The 24082-nt window shown below is 36.5% G+C and overlaps 1 protein-coding gene across 1 annotated transcript in view; it reads right to left on the bottom strand.

Moving 5' to 3' along the window:
- Unc80 (unc-80 homolog, NALCN channel complex subunit) overlaps nucleotides 1-24082 on the bottom strand; it is a 188038-nt gene that overhangs the window by 80782 nt on the left and 83174 nt on the right. Inside the window, exons 27-30 of the mRNA XM_048808985.1 lie at nucleotides 19285-19537; nucleotides 14157-14360; nucleotides 12174-12274; nucleotides 6663-6863 (exon numbers count right to left, since the gene is read on the bottom strand). Of these exons, the coding sequence (XP_048664942.1) occupies nucleotides 6663-6863; nucleotides 12174-12274; nucleotides 14157-14360; nucleotides 19285-19537 (759 nt within the window). The remainder of the gene's footprint in view (nucleotides 1-6662; nucleotides 6864-12173; nucleotides 12275-14156; nucleotides 14361-19284; nucleotides 19538-24082) is intronic.

Here is a 24082-nt window from a genome sequence, read left to right as displayed (position 1 = left end):
AGTGAGCCAACCATGGACTAAACAAACAAAAATAAACTTTTCCCTCTCTAAGTATTTTGCTCACATCAATGAAAAGCTAAGACATCAAGGAAGTACGAGCTTGTAGCAGCCATCATCTAGGTCTCAGTTGTATAGGTAAAATGGTTTCTTTTTTAAGTACTCATCTGCAGGAGGCAGCAGCTCTTCTTTCAAAATGTCCCCTCAACCTGGGTTCAGAAAAGCTCGACTCATCTGCATAAGGACAGATGAGACAATTGCTTCCTCTGACTCCATAACTGCCAACCAATGGAGTGAACTGAGCAGCTGGGGACAGGCCCTTGTTTATTTATCCTGAGTTCTGATTCCTCCTAGTTTTGCACTCCAGGCAGTGAAAAGAGGGAGTCCTTTTTCTTGTACAGACTAAAGCTCATTTGTTTTTCCAGTGCCATGTCAATGAAACACTTTCTCCCTCAATGCCAAGGGGGAAAAAAAAACAGAACTTCAGAAGGATTTTTAAACAGAGCTTCATAGTGTTATAGATGGAGATATTTTGAAAGAAAAGGCAAATCTAAAAGTACGTGCATGTTCCAAGAAAGTCTTTTGAAACTCTGACATAAAGACCCAAGACAATGCATCTGCTATTTGGCTTAGTATGGAACCAACTTTTTAAATGGACCTACTTGGAAACAAGGGATCAGAGCTCTTGTGTTTTCTAAAGACAAAAAAACCATGGAAGTGCATACTTGGGAACACATATAACTTGGGGAGAGAAGCATTGCATTGCTGGTCCCCTTCCTCACCGCCCCCCCCGCCCCCCGTGAATGTAAAAGCCATATTCAGCATAAATAGCATGCTTATTTCACGTAACTTGAAAACTGTTCCAAAATCACACATAGCAATAGTTTTCCATATAAATAAATGTGTTTTGATATCCTTTAAAAAGAGGTAAGATATTTAAAAATCAGTATTTCCCTGTTTTAATTCTTTCTACTTTTAAAACAATACACCTACATTATAGAATATCTGGAAAAGGCAGAAAAACTATGAAGAAGCAAAAAAAATCCCCCAAATTGTGAACTCAATGATAGTCATTATTTTATTCTTTGTTTTCCCCTCAATGCACCTTAGCAAAACTATGATGATGCTTTGAATGTAGCACAACAATTTTAAACAATTCACTTCACTATGATTTTATAAATATTTTCCAGGTAGTTATAATTATTTTAAAATATGATTTCTGTATTTTACAAATATTTTGACCTGTTGTCCTTTAGTTGGACATTTTGCCTTTTTCAGGGATACTTATGAAGAGTTCTCCTTGATTTTAACCAAATACTCAGCTTAGGGGAAAAAAGAAAAAGGATGAGCATTAGTCCCTATATGTTGGGAAATGCAGGGTTGTGTTTAATTCTGCCTACCAAGACAGAAGATATAAGTCCAGCACCTCATAGATCACATATTTAATGTCCTTTATTGGCTCTATTTCTCCTTCTGTTTCTGGTTTCATAAGAGTCAGCTAGATCCTTTCAAAAAAACTCCTTAATTATTTGAATAAGTTCAAATAGGTTTCTGCTTCTTGCAACAGAGTATTGGCTACAGAGGAATAATGCTTAGTTATTTTAAATAAAATATTCATTCACTTAATAATTCAAGATTATTTTTTATGTTAATCATATGTCAAGAATGGGGTCAACTTCTGGAGATAGGTTGGGGAGCAAATCATCATGAGGTTTGCACTCTTGGAGACTGTCTTTCTAAGGAGAGACCGAAAGCAAACAAGCAAGCAAATAAAAGGGCCATGATAAGTAAAAAAAGGAGATACATGCCATGAAGCATGGTTCACCCAGGAAATAACAAGGAATTTAAAATTCGGGAATGCTGAAATCAGCCTACTGGGCTCTCCTAGAAAGGCATTTCCCCAGATTTCTGGGAAAAGCACCATGCTAAATGAAGGGCAAACTCTGTGCTTCACATATGTTGGACATATGAGTTACGGATGTTATGTTGGGCAGTCATAAGGCCAAGAAATCAAGACACACAGCCTGGTCTCAGACTCACAACAGTGTTGTCTACAGCTTTTGAAAAACATTGTTTCTGCAAGACACAGTGGACCTCTTTCCATTTGCATTGGTTTTATAAAATTTACCCACATTCAGTCATTTCTATTTTTGGACATGTATTACCATCCTCCTACCCTTCTTTTTGGTTGAAAGGAAAAATTGTTTTATCTACTCCTTTTTTATCATCAGCAAGCACTAACTGAACCTTTATTTAGAACATAGGATTGGACAAGGTACAGATGGGAAACCATAGAATTCCTTGGTGAAGAAAATATATACATATAGCATGATAGTTTATATACATAAAAAATAACCTTCAAGTTTGGAAGTGCACTAAAATAAACTCACAGAACATACTGCGAGTCCCCAAGTGCTGGAATGTAGATTAGCAGATTGATCAGAGTGAGATGGGTTGCAAAATGTACCGGCTGTCACAAATACATTCTGCCATAAAAACCAATTAAAGAGCAAACAGGAATGAAGTACCAATTGCTCACAGTCAATTCTAATCAGACCGTTGCTTTTACTCTTGATTTATTGCCTTTTTCTGTTTTCATTTTGGAGCTGGAAATGTGGCATTGTTCATTTGTGTGACAGATTCAGAAGAGGCAAATGGAAAACATCATGAGAGGAAAAAGATGCTTGAGCAGGAAGCGAACATTTTGGAAATAAAATGTTTGCCACAGAAGACTCAGAATGTTCTTTCAGCTCTCTACCTGAATGACTAACTTCAATGTGATGAGGATACATTTCTTTGGCTTAGATTTCCTAGCTGTAAGTCACAGAAGGTCCATAAGACTTTTCTGCTGCTTCATACCAGTGTCATGGGTGAGCAGAAGTGAAGGGCTCTCATGAGTTTTGCTAGACTATAATTTCACTCACTCATTCAATATTTATTGTTTCTCTGCTGTTAGTGAGTTCTTTGTTAGTGACACATAGGATATAAAAACTGTAAAACTTCCTCCGTTCTCAAAGAGTTTATAACTAAGTGACAGAGAGTGCTTGTTATTACTCATAGGGTGGAATACGAGCCTTCTCCTGGCCTACATGCTCTAGTTCCTATCTGCCTTACCATGTACTGCAGTCCTTTGTGTTTGCCTCTTCTCACTAGTTGGAAAATTCTGTGTTCAATTAACATTCATGCACCCTTCAGTTAAAGGTCACTTGTCACTTTATTGGAGAGGTTAGCCTCAATAAGCTGTTAGTGCAGTATGCCTGTCTATCGCATTGATGGCTGTTGCAATTTTATATCAATCTGGGAGGCTTATTTGATTAATGTCTGTCTCTCAGACATTTGTCCCTTTTGCTCATTATTATACCAGCACAAAGTATGGGGCTTAGCATGGCCTACAGGTTCTTAAAAACTTAGTTGTGTAGATAAATGGAGAGATGGATGAATACATAGAGGAATGAATGAATGAACAAATGAAGAATAAGAATATAGCAAGTAAAATACCTTTATGATTTAGATGAAAAAAGAAGGAAGGAAAATAACATTTATTGTCCACCTGTAATATGCCCTGTGCTTAACACTAGAGGAATCAGAAAAGGTTTCAGGGATGTGATGACATTTAAGTTGGGTCATTAAGAACGTTTGGGTTTGACAATATATAGATTAGAGATGAAATTATAGTTTGAGCAAAGAAGTGGCAGCAAAAATTTCAGAGGGTGTATAGAGAACAATTAACATTAATTTAGGCTCATGTATTTTTGCAATTTCCAACATATATTGTTTCCTCTTAAAGCTAAGGGAGTTTGTATACGAAGAGAGAACTTACATAAATTAAAATAGATTTTCTTTAAATGTGATGTCGTTTGTGTTTGAAATATAGACTGTATATTAAAATACATGTATACATGTATACATGCATACACACAAATATATACATAATTTTTACTTTTATGCCATTATTTAGAAGTTCATACAGTTCATTGTAACTCACAGTTGGTCTTTTCTCCAATTTCATTCTCCCTATAATTTGTATAGTATGAATAACATGAGATATGGTCTAGTTAAAAAGCCCTGACTTTGACTGCAAATTAGTACACCATGCTTCATACCATGCTTCAGTCTAAATTGACCAAATTACCATATCTAGAACTCTAGCAATAACAGCTAACCATGGACCTAAAAGCAAGGGAATTAGAAAGAAAACAATTGATCTTTCTACCTGGTCCTACTTTGTTCATGTTGATATATGCTTAGTTGTGTAGATAAATGGAGAGATGGAAAGCAGTATGGAGATTCCTCAAAAAACCAGGAATGGAACCACCATATGACCTAGCTGTCTCATTCCCTGGTACTTATTTAAAAGAATTAAAATCAGAATACTGCGGTGAAACACATCAACCTTTATAGCAATGCAACTCACAATAGTCAAGATATGGAACCAATCAGGTGCCCGTCATTAGATGAATGGATTAAGAAAATGTGGTATATACAGAATGGAGCTTTACTCAGCCATTAAGAAGAATGAAATTATGGCATTTGCTGATAAACAAATGGAAGTGGAGACTATCATGCTAAGTAAAATAAGCCAGACTCAGAAAGTCAAGGGTCCAATGTTTTCTCTCATATGCGGAAACTAAAGCAAAATAAGGAGAAAAGCAAGAGTTGGGGGTTGGAAATCTTAAAAATAGAGGGAAGATCAGTAGAGCAGAAGGAGAGGGGGAGAGAAAGGGATGGAAAGGGGGAGGAAATGCAGAATAAATTCAACAAAATTACACTATGTGCATGTATAAATATTCCACAGGGAAATTCACTTTAATATATAGCTATAAAGCACCAATTAAAAATATATAAATGAATGGAAGGAAGAGTAGAAAAAGAGGAATGGGGAGAAATGAGGGAAGGGAAAGGGGGCATTGGGGACTGAAATGGAGTAAATTAAATTCCGTGCATGTATAATTGTCAAAATGAACCCAACTATTATATGCAACTATAATGCACCAATAAAAGCAAAAAATTAAAAAAAAGTTCTGACTTTAGTATTCCATATTTCTAAGTTAAAGTTTAGCTGAATATTTTTTTTAGATATGAATTGTGGACAATCTCATCTTTCTGAGACTCAATTTTTTCACCTATAAAATGAAGAGAAAAATACCTCTTGCATAAAAGCACTTTGTCAATGATGTGTGTATGTAAAAAAAAAAATATATATATATGCTTCTTTTGCCCTCATATATATATTTAGAAAAAATATTTAAATAAGCATGTCCCAGAAGCTAATACTGCATTCTTATGTGATACATACTATTTTTCTTTAGGATCTCTTGTACTAGCCAAAAGTTCTTCAGTGATCACGTATTGTTTTTATATTTTAAAAGTTATAATTTAAAAAATCCATTTGTGAATGCTAAAGCATTATAAATTGTACAGAACTCAACCACATTTTTGTTTTTATTATTTGTGATCTCTAGTTATTTGATGTATATATTATTGCCCAATTCCAGTCCAAACCTGGCTTGTGAATCCCTTAGTAGAAAGAGCCTTTGCTCCTACTTACATTTTTTTTTTTAAATATTTGGCCTAATAGTGTGCCAACAGCAGGTGCATAATGAATGCTTGTTGAAATGAATAGGTGTTATAGAAAAATCTCTTAGCAAAACCATTTGGGGAAAGCAGCTGCAGGGGCAGCCACAGCATTCAAGTTAAGCATCTTGGCTACCATGCCTGGTCAGGGCAGGTGGGCAACTCAAGGCTTTGCTGGCAGGAGCACAGCAGCCCTGGTTACTGTCTTCATCTTCTGCCAGCTCAGCTGCTCAGGGTTGTCAGGAGAGTGCAGCTGAATGCCTGGAAAATGTCATAGTTTCTTGAAGGAATTTCCTTTAGGCTGATCTGACCTAGATTATTCTGTTATTTTTCTGTGAACAGTTGGGCCATTTAGGGCTTATTTCATAATACATAATTGCATTAGCTTCCTATTGTGGCTGTAACAAATTACCACAAGCTTTGTGGCTTAAAACACAGATTTATTATCTTGCAGTTCTGGTTGTCAGAAGTCTGAATGGGAGTAGAAGGATAGCATTCCTTCTGGAGGCTCCAGGGATGCTCCATTTCCTTGTCTTTTCCAGCTTCTAGAGGTGCTGGTTTTCTTTGGCTCGTGGCCTGCATCATGCTGACCTCTGCTTCTTCCATCTCATCTCCTTCTCTGCCTCTGAATCCCTTAGGCTTTTCTTCACTTATAAGGCCTTACGATTACATTGAGCCCACCTACATAATGCAGGATAATTTCCCCTTGGTAAAATCCCTAATCATACCTGTGAAGTCTCTTTTCATATAGGGTGACATATTCACAGGTTCAAGGGAGTAGATGCAAACATCTTTGTGGGGGAAGCATTATTCTGCCTACCACAAAAACTTACTTATCACCACAACCATTGTAAATTCATATTTATTCACAAAAATTAGGCAAAACCTGGGGAAGAGTCCATGTTTTCTTGTGAACATGAAGACAAAGCATTTGTCTTGCACTTATTGTCTACCTTTGTGCAGAAGCACAGAGAACTGTAGGCTGGTTTGTACCACGGCAGTTTCCTGAAAATTTTTATTGCTAGGGAAGATTGTTAGGCTACAGTTTTCCCTGTCTTGTTATATTATCAGTAATGTGATCATTCACTCACCTCTTTCTGTTTCTTGCCCCGCAGAGCCACATTGCTGGTGTTGCTGCTCTCCCGCAGGGAGTCTACGCTGTCTCCATACAGCAGCTTAATGGCCCTGACCAGCCGGGCACAGGAGCGGCTGTGGTGCAGATAGCAGTGTGGATGACAGTAGTCCACATGCGTGCAGATGAAACTCTGTTGATTGCATAGCAAGATCATGACCTGGAACACAAACACCCCTGAGACTCAACCAGGCAACCAGGGTAAGGACAAACTGAACGTCTATGTGTTGTGAAAAATGGCAAGTCAGAATGTCAACTTCTCATAATGGGTCTTGAAATTACAATGATTCAGTAATTCCCAGAGAGCAAAAGAGTTATGAGTCTTTGTCCATCTTGGCATTTGCACTTTCTTCATAAATGCTTGATAAAAGGATTTTTTTTTTTTTGGAAACAAGAATTAACAGATGTTCAAAACTCAATTATTGTGAAGCATATGGTTTCTAAACACTTTTAAATGGAAATTCTGAACTAAAAAAGACTCCACACATCACCCTGGTCCCCAGCTCTTATGTCATAGTAGGAACCAGCTGAAAGAGCACACACTGGTAAAAAGTTTAGTCCCAGAGGATCTGGCTGGCCCTTGATAGCTATGGGATGCTTTTAACTCCCACATCTGCATCTTCTACTCTGTCTGAAAACCTTGAACTAGATCTTGAACCCCACTCTAGAGCCTCATTTCTTCTCTCTTCTAAATGATTTCCCCCCCCTCTGGCTATTAGGCCATTCTTCCTTTTACAACTTAATTTTGCTTAGATCCTTACATTTCCTAGAATTCCCCACAGAGATTCCAGAAGCAAACTCAGTTGATTTAAAGGATATGGCTATTTTAAGATCAGAAATGAAGGACCTAGAAGTTGTAATTATTTTTTTCAGTTCTGGAGATAGAACCTAAGGCCTTGGACATGTTAAGCACATGTTCTACCAGTGAGCTATACCCTCAACTCTGAGTTTGTAACTTTTCATGTGTGTGTGTGAGTGTGTGTGTGTGTGTGTGTGTGTGTTGCTAGGGATCAAACCCAAGATCTTGCACCTGCTAGACAAGTGATCTACCACTGAGCTACATCCCTAACTTATGAGTTTGTAACTTTTTAAGCATCCTTGCTAAAAAGGCGGTAGCCTACCCAGAACCTTAAGGTTAGTCAAATGTACATAGAATAATCTTCTGAATATTTCTAATTTTCATGAAACTAGTCCCTGCCTAGTTTGTTAGGGACTGTGTGCCAAACTGAATGAAGAAAACAAATCAAGCTATATGGATAAGTCCAATCAAACCTGCCAAAGCAGGAGTACCACACATTTCCTTAGGAACAAGGGTCCTTGCTTATTCTGAAACAAAGAGAAGCAAAAACAATCAACTCCATATCCCTGTCAAACTCAGCTAACAATAGCCCATACCCTCCAAAATTTTCAACAAAAGTAGGGTTGTCTTTGAAGAACATCTTGCTCTATCAAGATTCTTTATTCTGGTATGAGGCAAGGCACACTTAAGAGCTATAAGGGCTCCCCTGTAACTCCTAAATCTGGTTGATCAAGAGAAACACCAAGAATGCTTAGTGAAAAAGCAAATAAAGCAAATAAACACACAAATGAACATGTTACTAGACTTTGCCTCAGGAAAATCTGATTTGGTAGTTCTGAAATTAGAGGTGATCTAGAAATCTAAAATTTAAAATTCTGCCCAGTGATATCACTTTGACAGATATATTTCTATAAAGATCTCCAGTGATCCACACCTTCTGGTATGTAGGCCTTTGTAAAGCCTTCTCTCACTGAGGAAGTGTTGGCCTAGTGTCTTGCTTTCAACCAGTAGAACACAGCAAAGGTGATAGGGCCCCTTTTCTGACCAGGTTGCATAAGACTGTGACTTCTCTCTTGTCAGCAGATATCTTTGATGAAGCAAGTTGCCATGTTATATGGGCCCACATAGTAAGGAAAAGAGGGTGGCCTCTCACCAACAGTTGACTGGATACTGAAGGATCCTGCCCAAAAGGTCTCAAGGAACTGTAATTTTGCTACATCATGTGAGTCTAGAAGCAAATTCTTTCTCAATCCAGTCATCAAATAACACCCCAGTCCTGGCCAATACTTTAAATGTAGGCATGTGAGAGATCTTGAAATGGAGACACAGCTAAGTTGGGCCAGGATTCCTGACCCACAGAAATGGTAAGATAATATGGACTGTTTTAAGCCACAAAGTTTGTGGTAATCTGTTATGCAGCAATAGAAAATGAGTATGTTCCCCTTCCACCAAAAGTAAGTAGCTTATAGTTCCTATTGAACAATAAGGCCACGTATAATTTTATACGTACACACATGCACATTAAATATATACACACACACACACACACACACACACACGGCTGAATGCATAAGATAGTGAAATAGTTGGGACATAAAGGGTATTATGTGGGGAGAAAGGACATTCACTGAATGAGAACAATGTGAACACATGCCACATTCCTCCTTGGGACATTTCCTACTTCTTAGTTATGCATAAGTGGCCAAGGAGGCTGGCAAAACTTTAAGCAATCACATATCACATGGCTGGGAGTAAAAAAAAAAAAAAAGTCTAGAATTGTGAAAGGAGGGATAAATTGAGAGGCCAAGATCCTGTAGAGAAAGAAAGTACAAAGAAGTCAGATTGCTACTGAGTGACTATTTTCCCTTCTAGGCATTTGCTGATTGAATAGATAAGAATCACAGCAGAAATCACCTGAGAACTAGAGTGGCAATTTTGGCAATTTCATTGTAATGGGGAAATGATGACTGGGGTTCCTAACCCCAAAAGAATGAAGAACCCCCACTGGGAACCTTGGAAGGCTTTAAACTAAAAAGTATGTGAGTGAGGTGATGATGGTGACCAGTGGCAGACCAGAAAACCAAGTCAAGTCAGCTTAGTCCCTGATTAGACTGAGACAATCTGCTTGTTTATTGTCCGCTAGAGGATAAGGAGAATCCTCTCTGGAGGGAGATAACATCATGTGGAGTATCCATAATTATTTTAAATTAATTAACTTTATATTTTAGAGAAATTTGGAGTTCACAGCAAAATTGAACAGAAAGTGCAGAGAGCTCCCATATATCTACTGTGCCTACACCTGTACAACCTCCCCCACTATCAACGACTTGCACCGGAGTAGAACACTTTCTACAAATAATTGAACCTACAGACATGCAAAGTCCATCATTTACATTAGGGTTTGCTCTGAGTGCCGTACACTCTATGGGTTTTGCCAAATGTATTATAAGATGCATCCACCTCTGTGTCTCTACAATTTTTCATTTCCATGTCTAGCTAATAAAATGACTAGGCATATTAAGGAACAGAGCAAGAAGAGTAACAGTAGATTCATATGTTGGAATTATCATCCATAAACTTAAATATGTGTGGACAATTATGAATAAACCACATTGGAAATTTTTTTAAAAAATTAACTACATGATAATGAAAACATGATATATCAAACCTTGTATGAAACAGCTAAAGTGCCTAAAGAACATTTGTATCCTTAAATTAATGAATTAGCAAAGTGGTTGCAAATTACAAACACAGGTCAAGAAGTTAAGGAAAGAAGAATAAACTCAAAGAAAGTGGAAGAAAGCAATAAAAGTAATATCAGGAATTAATAAAATAAGAAATCCAATATTTCCAAAGTGAGAAAACCAAAATCTGGTTCTTTGAAAAGACTAATAAAATTCAAAGACTAACAAAATCTATCAAGACTGATCAGAAAAAGAGAGAAGACAACCTACCAGTATCAGAAATGTAAAGGTACAGTACCATATATGCTATAAAATTTCAAATGACCTAAAAATATATTATAAAAAACTATCTTTCCTGCTAACAAATGTCAATATTCAGTTAAGTGAAGAAAATATTTAGGTAAAAATATCAGTTTACCTGGACTGCTTGTGGAAGAAATAAAAAATCTAAGCTGTATTATATAAATTGAATCTATAATTTTAAAACTCTTCTACAAAGTAATTTTTTAGATCTAGAAGGCTTCCCCAATGATTTCTTCCAAATATTTAAAACAATAAATAGCACTGGCTTTACACCAACACTTCCAGAGTGCTTATGTATAGAAAACCACACAGAAAACTAAAGAACCTTATTAAAGGATATATATAAGAGGTCTTAAGCAAATATTAAGGGATATTTAAGAGGTCTTAAGCAAATGCAGGGACATACATTAATGGAGTGAGAGACTATTTTAGATATTGGAAAGTTCAATAACATAAGATTTCAATTCCTCAATCTTAATTGATTTATCTACTAAATGCAAGGCTGCTTTAGAAGTTTTTAAAATGGAAATTGATAAGGTAATTTTAAATGGAAACACCTAGCTAAGAATAGCCCAAACCATTCTGAAGAAGACAAAGTTGGAGGACTATGTAAGTAATTGTATAAATGTTTGTATAAGCAAAATGAACCAGACACAACAGACAAGAGAGTATATGACTATATTTACGTGCATTTTAAGAATACCCAAAACTACTCACTGGTGTTAGAAGGCTGAATGATGGTTTCTGTGAGGAGGTAGCAGTGGACCTATGTACCGTTTCTAAGGTGTTGATAATGTTCTTCTCTACTTGGTAGTGGTATATAGGTGTATTTACTTTGTGAAAACGTATTGAGCTATATACATAAGTTTTATATGCTTTCCAAAATGCAGGTTAGATTTTACTAAATTAAAAAAAAATCTGCCTTAGAGATTTTCAAATTCAGCAATTTCTGGGGACTACATCGATAGTGAATGCACAGCACTGTATAATCGGAGGAGTATATGTACTAGCTAGCACTTATCTGATCCTTCCAGAAAGTTAGATGAAAATCATAGTTGAGAGTGGCAGTGCCCATCTATGAAAAACAATGATGCTGCAGGTACCCTGCCAATCTTAATTCTGAGGATCTACTTCTTTACCTTTCTCTTTACTTCTTGCTTCATGCCCGGCTCAAATCTTGAACTCCAGCTTTTGCTCATGGTTTTGTTGGAATCCTGTCCTGCCTGTGCCCTCTGGATATTCCTTTGAGGTGTCACCTTATCTTGTTAGAATCTCCTTTTCTTTGCTACAATTTGATCTAATACAGACCAAGACTGACACCACAATCTGGCTCTCTCATTCCTGGTAATCTCTGACCATGATGCCTTGCCTGTGTCGCTCAGGTTGCCTTGATCACCAACCTGGACATGTCCCTCACAGTTTTTCCTAATTTATGATGACCCACAGTCAGCCATAACAAAAGTTATGGTCTTAGTTAAACTTCAAATGAATACAATCCAGCAGAATATCAATGCTAGTGCGTATTGAGAGAGTCAGATAAAATATAAACCTTTACCTTCTCTGGGAGGCTAAGTTGGATTGATGGTTTTGGTAAAATATTTTGTCTTCTCTCCATGGGTCTCCCCAGTGCCAAAAGAAATCAATCCCAGGGCTCTTTCTGAGTTTACATAATCTTCCTACTTACGTGAAGCCAGGACATGTTCCTGTGGTAGTTCTCCTCTGTGCCAGCAGTGCTCATTCCCTCTGGCTCAATGCTGGGCTCACTTGCACTCCAAGGACTCCCTTCTTCAAAAGAAAACACCAAGAAAGGTCTCAGCATTCAGTCTCCCTGGAGAGCATGTTGGTGTGGTACAGTTGTCCATGCTTTTGAATCCTAGGGCAGACTACCATGGCCCAGTGGGTTAGGGCATAGGACTTTGTTGGAAGAATATTAATAGGAGCTGTTACTTTCAACCACCAGCTGAACTGGCAATTTCAAAGACATTGATGATCTCTTTAATGGTGGCTTCCATTTTGAGAGATGGGAGCAGAGAGATAAAGAGTCAAGTCCTTGAATTGCTGAGATAAGCCAGTTACAGGTTGAGTGTGTCCAAATCCACTCCAGAATGACCAGGCCTTACAGGTGTAGTTACACAGGGACACCAGCTGGTCTGCAGTGGCCTGGCAGAGTGCTGCTGCCTCCACTGTGGTTGTGACTGCAGCTCCTGCTACTGTTCTAGCAACTGGGCTTTGCCATCAGAGCTATTCAAAGATGAGTGGGTGCCCTAGAAAAACTAAGGGAATTTGAAAGCAATGATGTCCAGTTATGGACCACCCTGGCTTCCTCTCTATGACAAAGTATAAAGAAGCTATGTCTTTGAAAATTACTACTTAGTATTTTACATGCAAAGCTTTGCCCTCAAATCTAAAAGCTTTTATGAATCTTTCTAAAGACCAAACAATGTCCCCAGCCTGGCTGCTTTGACTCGACTGGTCAGAATAAGTAGATCAATTCACACAATTAATTTCAATACCCCCCCCCAAACTAACTGATAAGGATGTTATAGTTCAGCCCTTTAACAACAGAAGTCACAAAGATTTTTTTCTATTGTCTCCTTGAAAAATAGGCTGAATCTTAAGTGACGCATAAATTAGCTATTTTCAAAGGTTAGGGTGGGTGGATGTAAAAACGTTTCCTAATTTAAACTTTCTTTGATTAGATACACTCAGTTTCTATTTCAGCAGATTCTATCAATCATTTATCTATATGTATTGCTGACTTGAAACTAGGTCTGAATGGCAAAGAGAATGTGCTTCAATATTTACCTAATCATGCTGGGAAGGTTATCTTCATTCCTACTTAAGCATTTTCTTGTCTATTAGCAGATGCTAATCAGGGTCCATATTTTGGACTAATACATTTTGGAATCTGGAATCTCTTTAGATCCTATAGTGACAATCTACAACACCAGTGTTTTGTATATAGAACTCATTCTCATAATTTAACACATTTTACAACCATCCCCTAATCTACCTTTAAAACATCCCTGCAGAGTAGGCAAGGAGTAAGTAGAATTAATTCCCATTGGATAGTTGGAGAAGACAAGTCCTTGTGAAGTTAAGTGATTTACTAAAGATCCCTAATTATCAGATCTAGATTTTCTATCCTTTCTGATATTAAAAAAAAACAAAACCCTGTTAACTAGAAATTTCAAAATATAGGGGGCCTTTAAGTAACTGTTCCTGTGGGAATTCTACATTTGATTTTGAAGGTCCTATCAGAAGGATGGATACACTGACATCTGGATTTGTAAAACTGCCTTTGTCACTGAAGTGTTTTCTTTCCCTAATGTATTTTCCATCCCTGTTGCTCAAAATGGGGTCCTAGAATCATCAGCGTCAACTTCAGCAGGAAGCTTGTTGAGAAAAAACAGAGAATCTCAGACCCCTGCCCCATCTGCTGAATCAGAACCTGCACTTTAATAAGACATCCAGGTGACCTTTGTGCTCCCATGGGTTTGAGCAGCCTGATGGAGGGGTAGAAGACTTTTAGACAGAAGGAGTTGTCTAGCCTGTGGCTTTGCTTTTCATCTATTTATGTGTAAGAAAATGGACTTCAGCTGTTTCAGGACTTGGGTCCTGTCTTCCTACCCCCCACGTCCCTGCACACCCCGCTCCTCTATGTTACCTAGGTCAGTGACAGTGTCCCTGCTCTGGGACAGCTGCAGCTCCTCAGCCTCAGACTCTGAGTCCTGACGTGATAACTTGCTGCTCTTTAAGCTGCCGACTCGGCGAATGCTGGACAAGGAACCCCCCTTCTTCACCTGGAAACTGCGGGTTCCTTTAATCTGGAGCAGGCGAGAACCTCCTATCCTGATCTTCCTGCTGGGAACTGTATTAAAAGAATAAAATAGGGCTTTCCCCCCCTTAGTTTTCCCCAGCCAATATTAGATCCAAACTCTCCCCAACCTGTCCCTGATCAGCCTCCTCTCTGTTGCCTGGACAAGCAGCATTTCTGGGTAGGAAGCTTCTCCTGGCCCCCCCAGGCACCAGGCTCTGTCAGGCAGGCAGGAGGCTGGGGCCACCAGGAAGTGCTGGTGCAGTGTCTTTCTTGGTCACAAAGGGCTGGGAACAACCTACAGTCTTTCTGGCCCAGGGTTCACAAGCATGAGTGTGTCTTGCAGCAACATCATCTAGGACTGTTAGTACATTTACAGTGCATCATGACTTGATTCACTAAAACCACAAACCATTCGTTTTTGTTTTTCTTTTGAAATGGGACTTACAGAATTCTGTGAAGTGCTGCCCTTTCTTTTTGGAATACCTCATTAAGAGAAAACAAAAAACAAAAACGAGAGGCACTCCTCTCTCCAACAGTCAGCCCTGGGTTCTGCCCTGCTCCTCAGCAAAGGCACTTGGGATCAATTAGCATAGGGGTGCTTCGGGTGAGCATGCATGTGACATGGGTCCATTTTCAATGCATCTAGTGATTTCATAGCATCCTCCTCTCAATCAAAAGGCTGGTGAGATGTGAGTCCAAATGTTGCAAGGCCTTGAGCCAACCTTACAGTTTATGTGTACCAAGAAGGCATGCATTATTCATCTTTAGTGTTCTGGAAGAAACAGTCATCAGTGGGAGAAATAAAAGGGTAAAAGAAACACATTCAAACTTGAAACCTAGTTTTATAAAAATCAAAAGTATCCTTAGTTTCCATAGTCATATACATACCTCCTTCCTTTTTTTATTTTTATTTTTGAAGATTTGCTGTTGTCAATATTGATTTTATAAAAGTAGGATAAAAAAAGTTTTAAAGGTTAAAAATTCATTATTAGGAAGGGGCCAGTTTTATAAGCTTACCTTCTTAAGGCAGAAACAATATTTCTTACTAATTATTTAAGGCATCAATATTAATATTTTTTGAAGCATCATTATTAATATTTTTACCGCTCCAATCGGGAAGTTTGAATTTTAGTTTCAGGTTTCTCACCCAAAGAAGTGTTAACATGTGACTAATAGAATTTGTATAATTTTTTAAAATATTAGTTAAATGTATACTTTCAATGCCACATAAAGGAACCCAGAAGAATTCCTGATGAACAACGTGAATGTTTCATATCCAGTTTACTCTTAAGATTAAGAAAGACTAAAATTGTCACCACTCAGCTAGTAAAAGCTTCATGGAGCTCCCTGAATGAAACTGGAGAGAATTTCACATCTGGAAGGAATCTCTCGCAGCACTGCTGGATAAATTCCATAAAAACTATAGACCATAATGCTGTATTTTAATTATAGCACAACTCACACAACAGTATTTTTCAGTATTATTTTTAGGCTTAATTGAGACTTTATGATGCATTTGAAATATGTTTGAAACAGAATGTAATTATCACTCTTATGATTGCTAGAGCAATTTCATGTCTCTGCAGATTGAGAAGTAGAGAAAAAGATTAAAATGATAATTCTTTGGTTTTAACAGAAGCACATACTAACATTCTTTGCCTGATTTTTTGATACTTTTCAGCCAATGAATGAGGCCAAATAATTTCAAATTAATGTCATCTGAAAGAGATTTAATGTTGAGAGTTTGTTCTAACACTGAAGATAATTGGAGACATCCTGTAACACTAAAAACTTAGGGTTCAGAATTATGATGTTGGCTATTTACAAGGGACACAGCAGTTAGAATCCAGATTTGGTTTTATACAAGAAAAATGTCAGCTGAGATTGTTCCTCATTGAATTTTAGCCTTTATCTCCATGACAACAAGAACTTGTATGAAAGCGAAACAAATTCATCTAAACTGGATAACATATCTCCTTTACCCATTTCTCTCACCCCACACTGTATTCATTAGCCAAACCTGCTTTCTCTGTGCTTCAAAAATATCATAGATTTTTGAAAGCTCCATCACATCTTCCCTGGATTAATGTAACTAAAACTGCTTTACCTTTCCCTCCACTCCCATAGGTCTCTTCTTATTTAAAATACATAAATTAAAAATACATACCTTATATCACCTTTATGGTCAAACATGCTAACAATATTCTAACACATTTAAAATAGAATTAAAGTTCTAACCATATCTACCAGAGCCTGTTTACCCTTTGCCTAACACCCCGACTCAATCTCCTACGACACTTTTCCCCAACTCATTCTTTTGTAACCATGGTGGTCTTTTTCCCCTTCTTCAAATGCTCGAAGTTCATTCCTGCATCACAACCTTGTCCTTGTGGTTGCCTCTGTTCATAACACTCTTTCCTCAGCACTTGGCTTTTTTGATGCATGCAGGTCTCTCTGCTCAATGTCAATTTTGATGGACTACTCTATGTCTTTTCTACTCCATGTCACAAAACCTGATCCTAATTTACTTTTCTTCAGATAGTTTTTTCTCCACTAGAAAATCTAGTATTTCATGGTATTCATTGTTACATAAATAACTGTTGTCAACTATTAAACAATATAAATAAAAATATGTGGAAAATTTTTTGTTCATTGCTGTATTCTGAGAATCTGTAACAGTTCCTAGCTCAGCGGATAGGTGTTGCATGATGAGACTAGTCTTGGTGTCAGTATTGGGAATACTAGTCTTAGTTCATCTTTGGAATATGGGTAAAATGATTTGTCAGACGCTGCATGGACATTTTGGCAGATATTTTCAGTTCTAAGGATTAGTTCACATTTGTTCTTCCTTGGTAAAATCTGAATTGTCTTCAGGTTGTTTATTTCAGGAGTTGACTTTTTTTTTTTTAAATAAAAACAGATGGTGTGAAAAAATTTTTAAATGTTTTAATAATCATAGTTCGTGCAGAGCCCGATGTCACCATTTTTATGTTGGCTCCCATAACTGATATCAGCTTGTTAAATGGTTTAGGGAATATGTAGAAATCTTTGAGAAGATATTTGCTCACTGATTAAGGACATTTTATGGATATGTTCTTGATTTATTTATAGTTTCTGTTTTCTGTTAATTCATTAAACAACTTCCATATAATAATAACATAGCCATTCTGTGAGGAGAAAAAATATGAAGCATTTCAGTGTTTGAAAATTAAAGGCAATTTACATAACTAATAATCATGAAATTAAAATGGCCTTAAAATTAATCATATTTCATTTTTTAATGATGCAGATTTTACTTTGTTCAAATTTAACTATGTCAGTATTTGAAATTTTTATTTGACTACTTCAAATAATAATTAGCACTATAACTTTGGGGTCTGGCTTTTTAATTAAAATACCTTTAGATGTGTTTCAAAAACTGGGGGTTATCCCTCTGTTGAGTTGATATTTCTACATACTAAGGAATTGCTCAAGACTTGGCTTATCCTTCCTACAAATGACCTCTGTTCACCATAAATTGAACTTGAAATGTCCCATTTTTTTCTCAATGTATGTCCATTCCTTGCAGGATTTTAAATATTTTGTTTTTTTCTCTATATGGGACCTTTCCTTCTGAGAATCATTCATTCATTAAGTTAATCAAACATGCATTGAGCCATTGTCTATAGGACACTAGAAATATATCAACGCATTAACTCAGCATCGATTTTTGTAACAAGAGTGTACATGTTGTTTAAATTGAAACTTTTTATAAAAAGCACTGAAGGGCAATGAAATTTAAAAAACAGCAAAATCAAAGAGTGAAGTTGACAGTTCAGGAGGCTTTAGAGAACGAATTAAGACTTTGCAATCTTCAGTGCATAGTTAGGATTTTCTGTATGGGTTCTAATCTATGTGTTTATGACCAAAAAAAAAAAAAAAAAAAAAAACAGAATGGCAGCAGTTATTTATTGTGTATTTATTATCTGCCAGGAACTAAGTTTATGCTTTACTTATTTAAAGCTATAAGCATCACACCATAGAAGGTGCTATTAGCCCAATATTATAGAAAACTACAACTTAAAAGGTAAGTAACTTAGACAAGGTCCCACAGAAAGTTACTGTATTTCACCCATTTTAAGATACACATCTTTCCACATTTTTAATGTATTTGAAATTGGGATATGCCTTACAACTGATATGAACACTACTACCAGCTGGCAGTAGTGATGTATTTGCTATTGCTTACATCCATGTGAACATCTAAAACATCAGCGGCCAAATGTACAGATGGATACCAATATCTTTTAGTTCAAGGAGCTAAGTGGTAGCAAGAATTGAGAGAGGGGTGAAGTATTAAATTGGGGGTGTTTAGCAACATCTTGAAGAGGGATTGAAAGTAGGCTAGCTTAATATCAGTGCAGAGTTGGCTTAAATAACTAGCACAAATAGCTTTACTTCTTTTATGGAACTGTTTCAGAAATTATGTTATCACTAACATTCTGATGGCACAGAGGACATTCTTCTATGGAAAAACATGGACACTGGCAACTCTGAGTTAAAAATGATTTAGAAAAGCTTTAAATAGTCTTGGTTAGTTATGCTTTCATTTTTTGGCTGCACAAGAATGAACTATAATAATAAAACTCTGCAACTAGTTAAGTCTGAAAGTCCTCTCTCAATAAGAATAAAGCACAAAGTTATAATATTGCAGAAGAATTGAATTGGAAGTATTTTTTCTCTCTTATTGGTAAATAAAATAATGGTTCATCTTAAACCTGACGGCATCTTAGATTCAATGGAGAACTGCCAAGCTGGAGCTAGAATTCAGATCCCTCTGAATACAAAGTCCGACTTCTGACTAGTATGGTTTCTACCTGGTTGAGTCTACAAACTCAGTGCTGTACAGAGTCAACAATTTGAACAAACAGACATAGTTTTAGACACTAGACCATGAGAAACCATGAACCATGCAATAATCCTTGCTTTTCCATACCTTTCTTCTCTTCCACCCCTGTGTCTGATTTGAGGGTGTGGCTGCTGCTATGGAGAGAATCTTTTGAATCTTCATTTTCATCCAGGACCCCTGCAAAGCTGATCTTCCTTTCATATCTGTGCCGGTCCAACTCAGGATCCAGACGAAGTCTGCAGCTCTCCAAGTCCTGAAATGTCAGTGAGGAGCACGTGCGTGCTGGTATCTCCCAGCGCTGCATTGGTCTTGTGGCAAGCCTCCCTCGAATCCCACACAACTGCATTCAAACAACCAAATTCTTTTGTCTATTGCTAATTTTAGATTATGGCCATGAAAAACTATTTTCGAATTGGAAAATAAATAACATCTTCCTTAACTTGTAGTTTTCCTCTTCTTTCGTGTTTATGTTCCAAAAACAGACTTTGTCCCAAATCTAGAACTTACTTCCTTACCCTCTAATTCTTTGTCCATAGTTGTAGCTGCATCATTGGTGTTTATCTATTTATGAATCACTCACTGAGTATGAATGTGTTAGATACTGCATGATAGATGAGAAATGGTTCTTTCCCTAAAGGAACTCAGAATTCTGAAAAAAGGAGGGGTAGGAAAGAACAGAAGTACTTTGGATTAGACAAAGGGAAGGGATGGGGGATGGGAATAGGAAAGACAGTAAAATAAATTGGACAGAATTTTCCTATGTTTATATATGAATACATGATGCATATAACTCCACATCATGTACAACCACAAGAATGGGAAGTCATACTCCACGTGTGTATGTCAAAATACATCTACTTTCATGAATAACTAAAGTTGAACAAATAAAATTTTTTTTAAAAATGTGAAGACATCAATGAAAAATTTCAAGACTGAGAGATAGAGCAGGGTCTTAGAAGTCAGACTTGGAGACTGTGGTTGGCAGAACAATGGCCCTCAAAGATGTCCACATCCTAATCCCTGGGATCTGAAAATGCGTTTCCTTACATGGCAACAGGGACTTTATTTATAGGTGTAATTAAGGTTAACATTTTAATATGGAAGATTATCCTGCATAAGCTAAATGTGCTCAATTTAATTTCAAGAATCTTTAAAGGTAGAGGACCTTTCCAGGTTGTGGTCAGGGAAAAGTATCAGATGTTGTTTGCGGCTTTGAAGATGGAGGAAGGGGACACAAGTTAAGGAATGCAGGTGGCCTCTTTAAGATGGAAAAAAGGTAAGGAAGGAGATTCTTCCTTAGTGCCCCAAATAGGAAGGCAAACTTACCAGTACCTTAAAGTTAGCCTAGCAAACTGACCTGCAGAACTAAGAAAATATGTTTGTACTGTTGTGAACAACTACATTTGTAGCAGTTTGTTATATCAGAACCAAAAAAAAAAAAATGACTATGGAGGCGATGTTCAAGTTAAATTTTGTGGATTATGTATTGTTCCTTGCTTGTGCGAGGAGGAAGTCAATTTAGGTTTAAGAAACATCACATGTGAGTGCCAGAAGCTCAAAGCAGAATCATGCACTGGGGAATTTTTTACTCCCTTCTAGGAGGAACAAAGTAGAAGAGGAGCTCCAACTTTAGCAAAGCCAATGAACAGAATGATCCCATAACCTAAAGTAAGCAAGCCCTGGAGACTATAATTATTTAGTCGCATTTGGCCTACAAGATCCCAAATTAAAAATTTGACCTGTTTTGTGTTTAATTATTCATCTATAATAAGGAAGAATTGAAAAATAGAAAATATAAAAATGCTGACTTTATTTTGTTCAGTATTTTTCAAAAATTATACCACAACTATTCTTCAGGATGAAGTAGATACGAGAAAAAATATGTTTAAAAATCCAGTTTGCACAAGGTTAAAATCTCATGCTTTGATTGCCAACAAGATGAGATTTTAATCTCTACATGTTGTTCTAATGTTGTTTCTTCCTTTCCTTTTGGATAAACAACAAGTTACACTTTGGTACTTAGAAAATTAGAGCATGACTAGGAAAATAAAGGAGCCAAATGGAATCTATTCTAACATTTTCAAAAATGTTCTAGGTGTAGAATTGCTTCCCAGAAATTAATCCCTTTTAGGAAAAATAGCCTAATCTACTTTCCACTTTGGTAATAATTCTATAGAAATTAGGGAAATTACTAAATAATTTTTTTTTTTACAGAAACTCTTTATTGGCTCTGACTTATTAAGAGCTCATCCACGCATTTTATGGGAATTTTTTGTTTGAATTCCAAGTTTCTTTTTCATTGGTTATTGATTTTTATTAACTCAATTGGGAAAAATTTTAGTAGACCATTATCTTTATGAACAACATTCTCTGTTTTTCAAATATTCCTTTGTTGTTCTCATTTGGATGACAACATTGAGAGAAAAATTTGTTCTCTTACATTATAAATATGCTGTGTTATTAATCTTGTAACAATGCTTCTTTTTCTATTTTTTGATGTATATATTTTTTTTAAATTTTTTTTTATTGGTTGTTCAAAACATTATAAAGCTCTTGACATATCATATTTCATACATTAGATTCAAGTTGGTTATGAACTCCCAATTTTACCCCAAATACAGATTGCAGAATCACATCAGTTACACATCCACATTTTTACATAATGCCCTATTAGTAACTGTTGTATTCTGCTACCTTTCCTATCCTCTACCATCCCCCCTCCCTCCCCTCCCATCTTCTCTCTCTACCCCATCCACTGTAATTCATATCTCTCCTTGTTTATTTTCCCATTCCCCTCACAACCTCTTATATGTAATTTTGTGTAACAATGAGGGTCTCCCTCCATTACCATGCAATTTCCCTTTTCTCTCCCTTTCCATCCCACTTGATGTATATTTTTGATGGTTTATAAAAACAGTCAATAAAAATGCTAACAGAAGTTGTTTTTTGGGGGGGTGGGGGAGAAGCACACTAAGTTATCTCTAGGGATCTACCTGAGAATAAAATTATTATTCACTATTATTTTACTATTCTGATATAAATTTTCTTTTCTTTTACTAGCCATTGCCTACCCATCCAGTGCCTTTTTGGATTTTCCCAACTTCTAGGAAATAATTACGGTTTTAAAAACTAATATATTTTGTTCCAGTTATTATATTAAAAATTCTTTTGCTTTTTATTCTACTTCTTAAATATAACTAGAACTTTTTCAAACAAATATTCACATGCAAATCTGACTCACACATTGGAAATCACCTTATGCATTCTATGAGAACGATTTTTTTTTTCTTGGTAGAAAGTTTGTGTTTTTGATTCTTTCCTATCCCAAAGCCTCAAATTTCAGAATTATTTTAGCTTCTCATATGATTATTATACTACCTTATATTATTCTCTACATTAAGGTAACGCTTTTTAGTGCACTAAGAATGTTACGGTACTAGCAGTGTTTTGTTTAAAATTTAGCCTATTTCATTTTGGCTATAAATATGCTTAGTCTTTAAAATTACTATTCAGTACAGTTTCTTTAAAAAAACTATTTAGCCTGTAAAAAAGAAGGAAATCCTGTCATATGCAACAACATGGATGAACCTTGAGGACAATATGCTGAGTAAAATAAGCCAGTTACACAAAAACAAATACTTCATGGGGCTGGGGTTGTGGCTCAGCGGTAGAGTGCTAGCCTGGCATGTTCAAGACTCTGGTTAGATCCTCAGCACCACATAAAAATAAAAAAAATAAAGATATTTTGTCCAACTACAACTAAAAAAAATTTTTAAATTACTATATAATTGCATTTATATGAAATATCTAAAATAAGCAATTTTGGGGCTGGGGATGTGGCTCAAGCGGTAGCGCGCTCACCTGGCATGAGTGGGGCACTGGGTTCGATGCTCAGCACCACATAAAAATAAAATAAAGATGCTGTGTCCACTGAAAACTAAAAAATAAATATTAAAAAATTCTCTCTCTCTCAAAAAATAAAAATAAAATAAAATAAGCAAATTCATAGAATCAAAAAGTAGAATGGTGGTTGCTAGGAGCAGCAGGAAAGGGAAAACAGGGAGTGACTAATGATGAGTATAAAATTTCAGAGAGATAAATATGGAGCTGGGTATAGTGGTACACACCTGTAATACCAGTGACTCAGGAGGTTGAAGCAGGAAGATCACAAGTTTGAGGCCAGCCTCAGCAATTAACAAGGTCCCAAACAATTTAGCAAGAGCTTGATTCAAAATAAAAAGTGCTAGGCATGTAGCTCAGTGGAAAAACACCCCTGGGTTCAATTCCCAATACCAGAGAGAGAGAGAGAGAGAGAGAGAGAGAGAGAATGTGCATTAAGAGATTTGCAGTACAACATTGTACTTACAATGCTTTTCATGCTAGGTGTTCTTGGCAAAAGTTTTAAAAAGGAAATGATTTTAAGAATTTTCATGTTGGTAAAACAGTTTTATGATACTCATTGATTTTTCTACAGTTAGAATGTGGCTTGAGTTTTATTTGTTATCAAATATAATTAGATAGCTTAAATATGGGGGAAAAATCTTTCTCCTTTTATTTATCAAAGAAGACATCCCAGCACAATACACAAACCTGAACAATGAGAATGTTGATGTAATGACTAAAAGACTTCTGAGATCTAGTTAAAGGTGACAAAGAAGTAAAAATTTTCCTCTGGTGACCAAATGATTACAGATCCTGTCTTAGCTTCCTTTCTTGGCATATCCTACAGATCTGCCGATTGGTTATATACTAATTTTTTTTTAAAGATTTGATTGACTGATTAAAAGACTGAAATTTGTCATGATGATAAGGGACATTAAATGATAGATTTAAAGAGTTAAAGGGAGAACAAAGTAACTGAGGCAAACTAGATTCTTACATATAT

This window comes from Marmota marmota, unplaced genomic scaffold (assembly GCF_001458135.2).
Source record: "Marmota marmota marmota unplaced genomic scaffold, marMar, whole genome shotgun sequence".
NCBI lineage: Eukaryota > Metazoa > Chordata > Mammalia > Rodentia > Sciuridae > Marmota > Marmota marmota.
The sequence above is the reverse complement of the archived record's forward strand: the minus strand, read 5'-3'. Positions and strand labels throughout refer to the sequence as shown.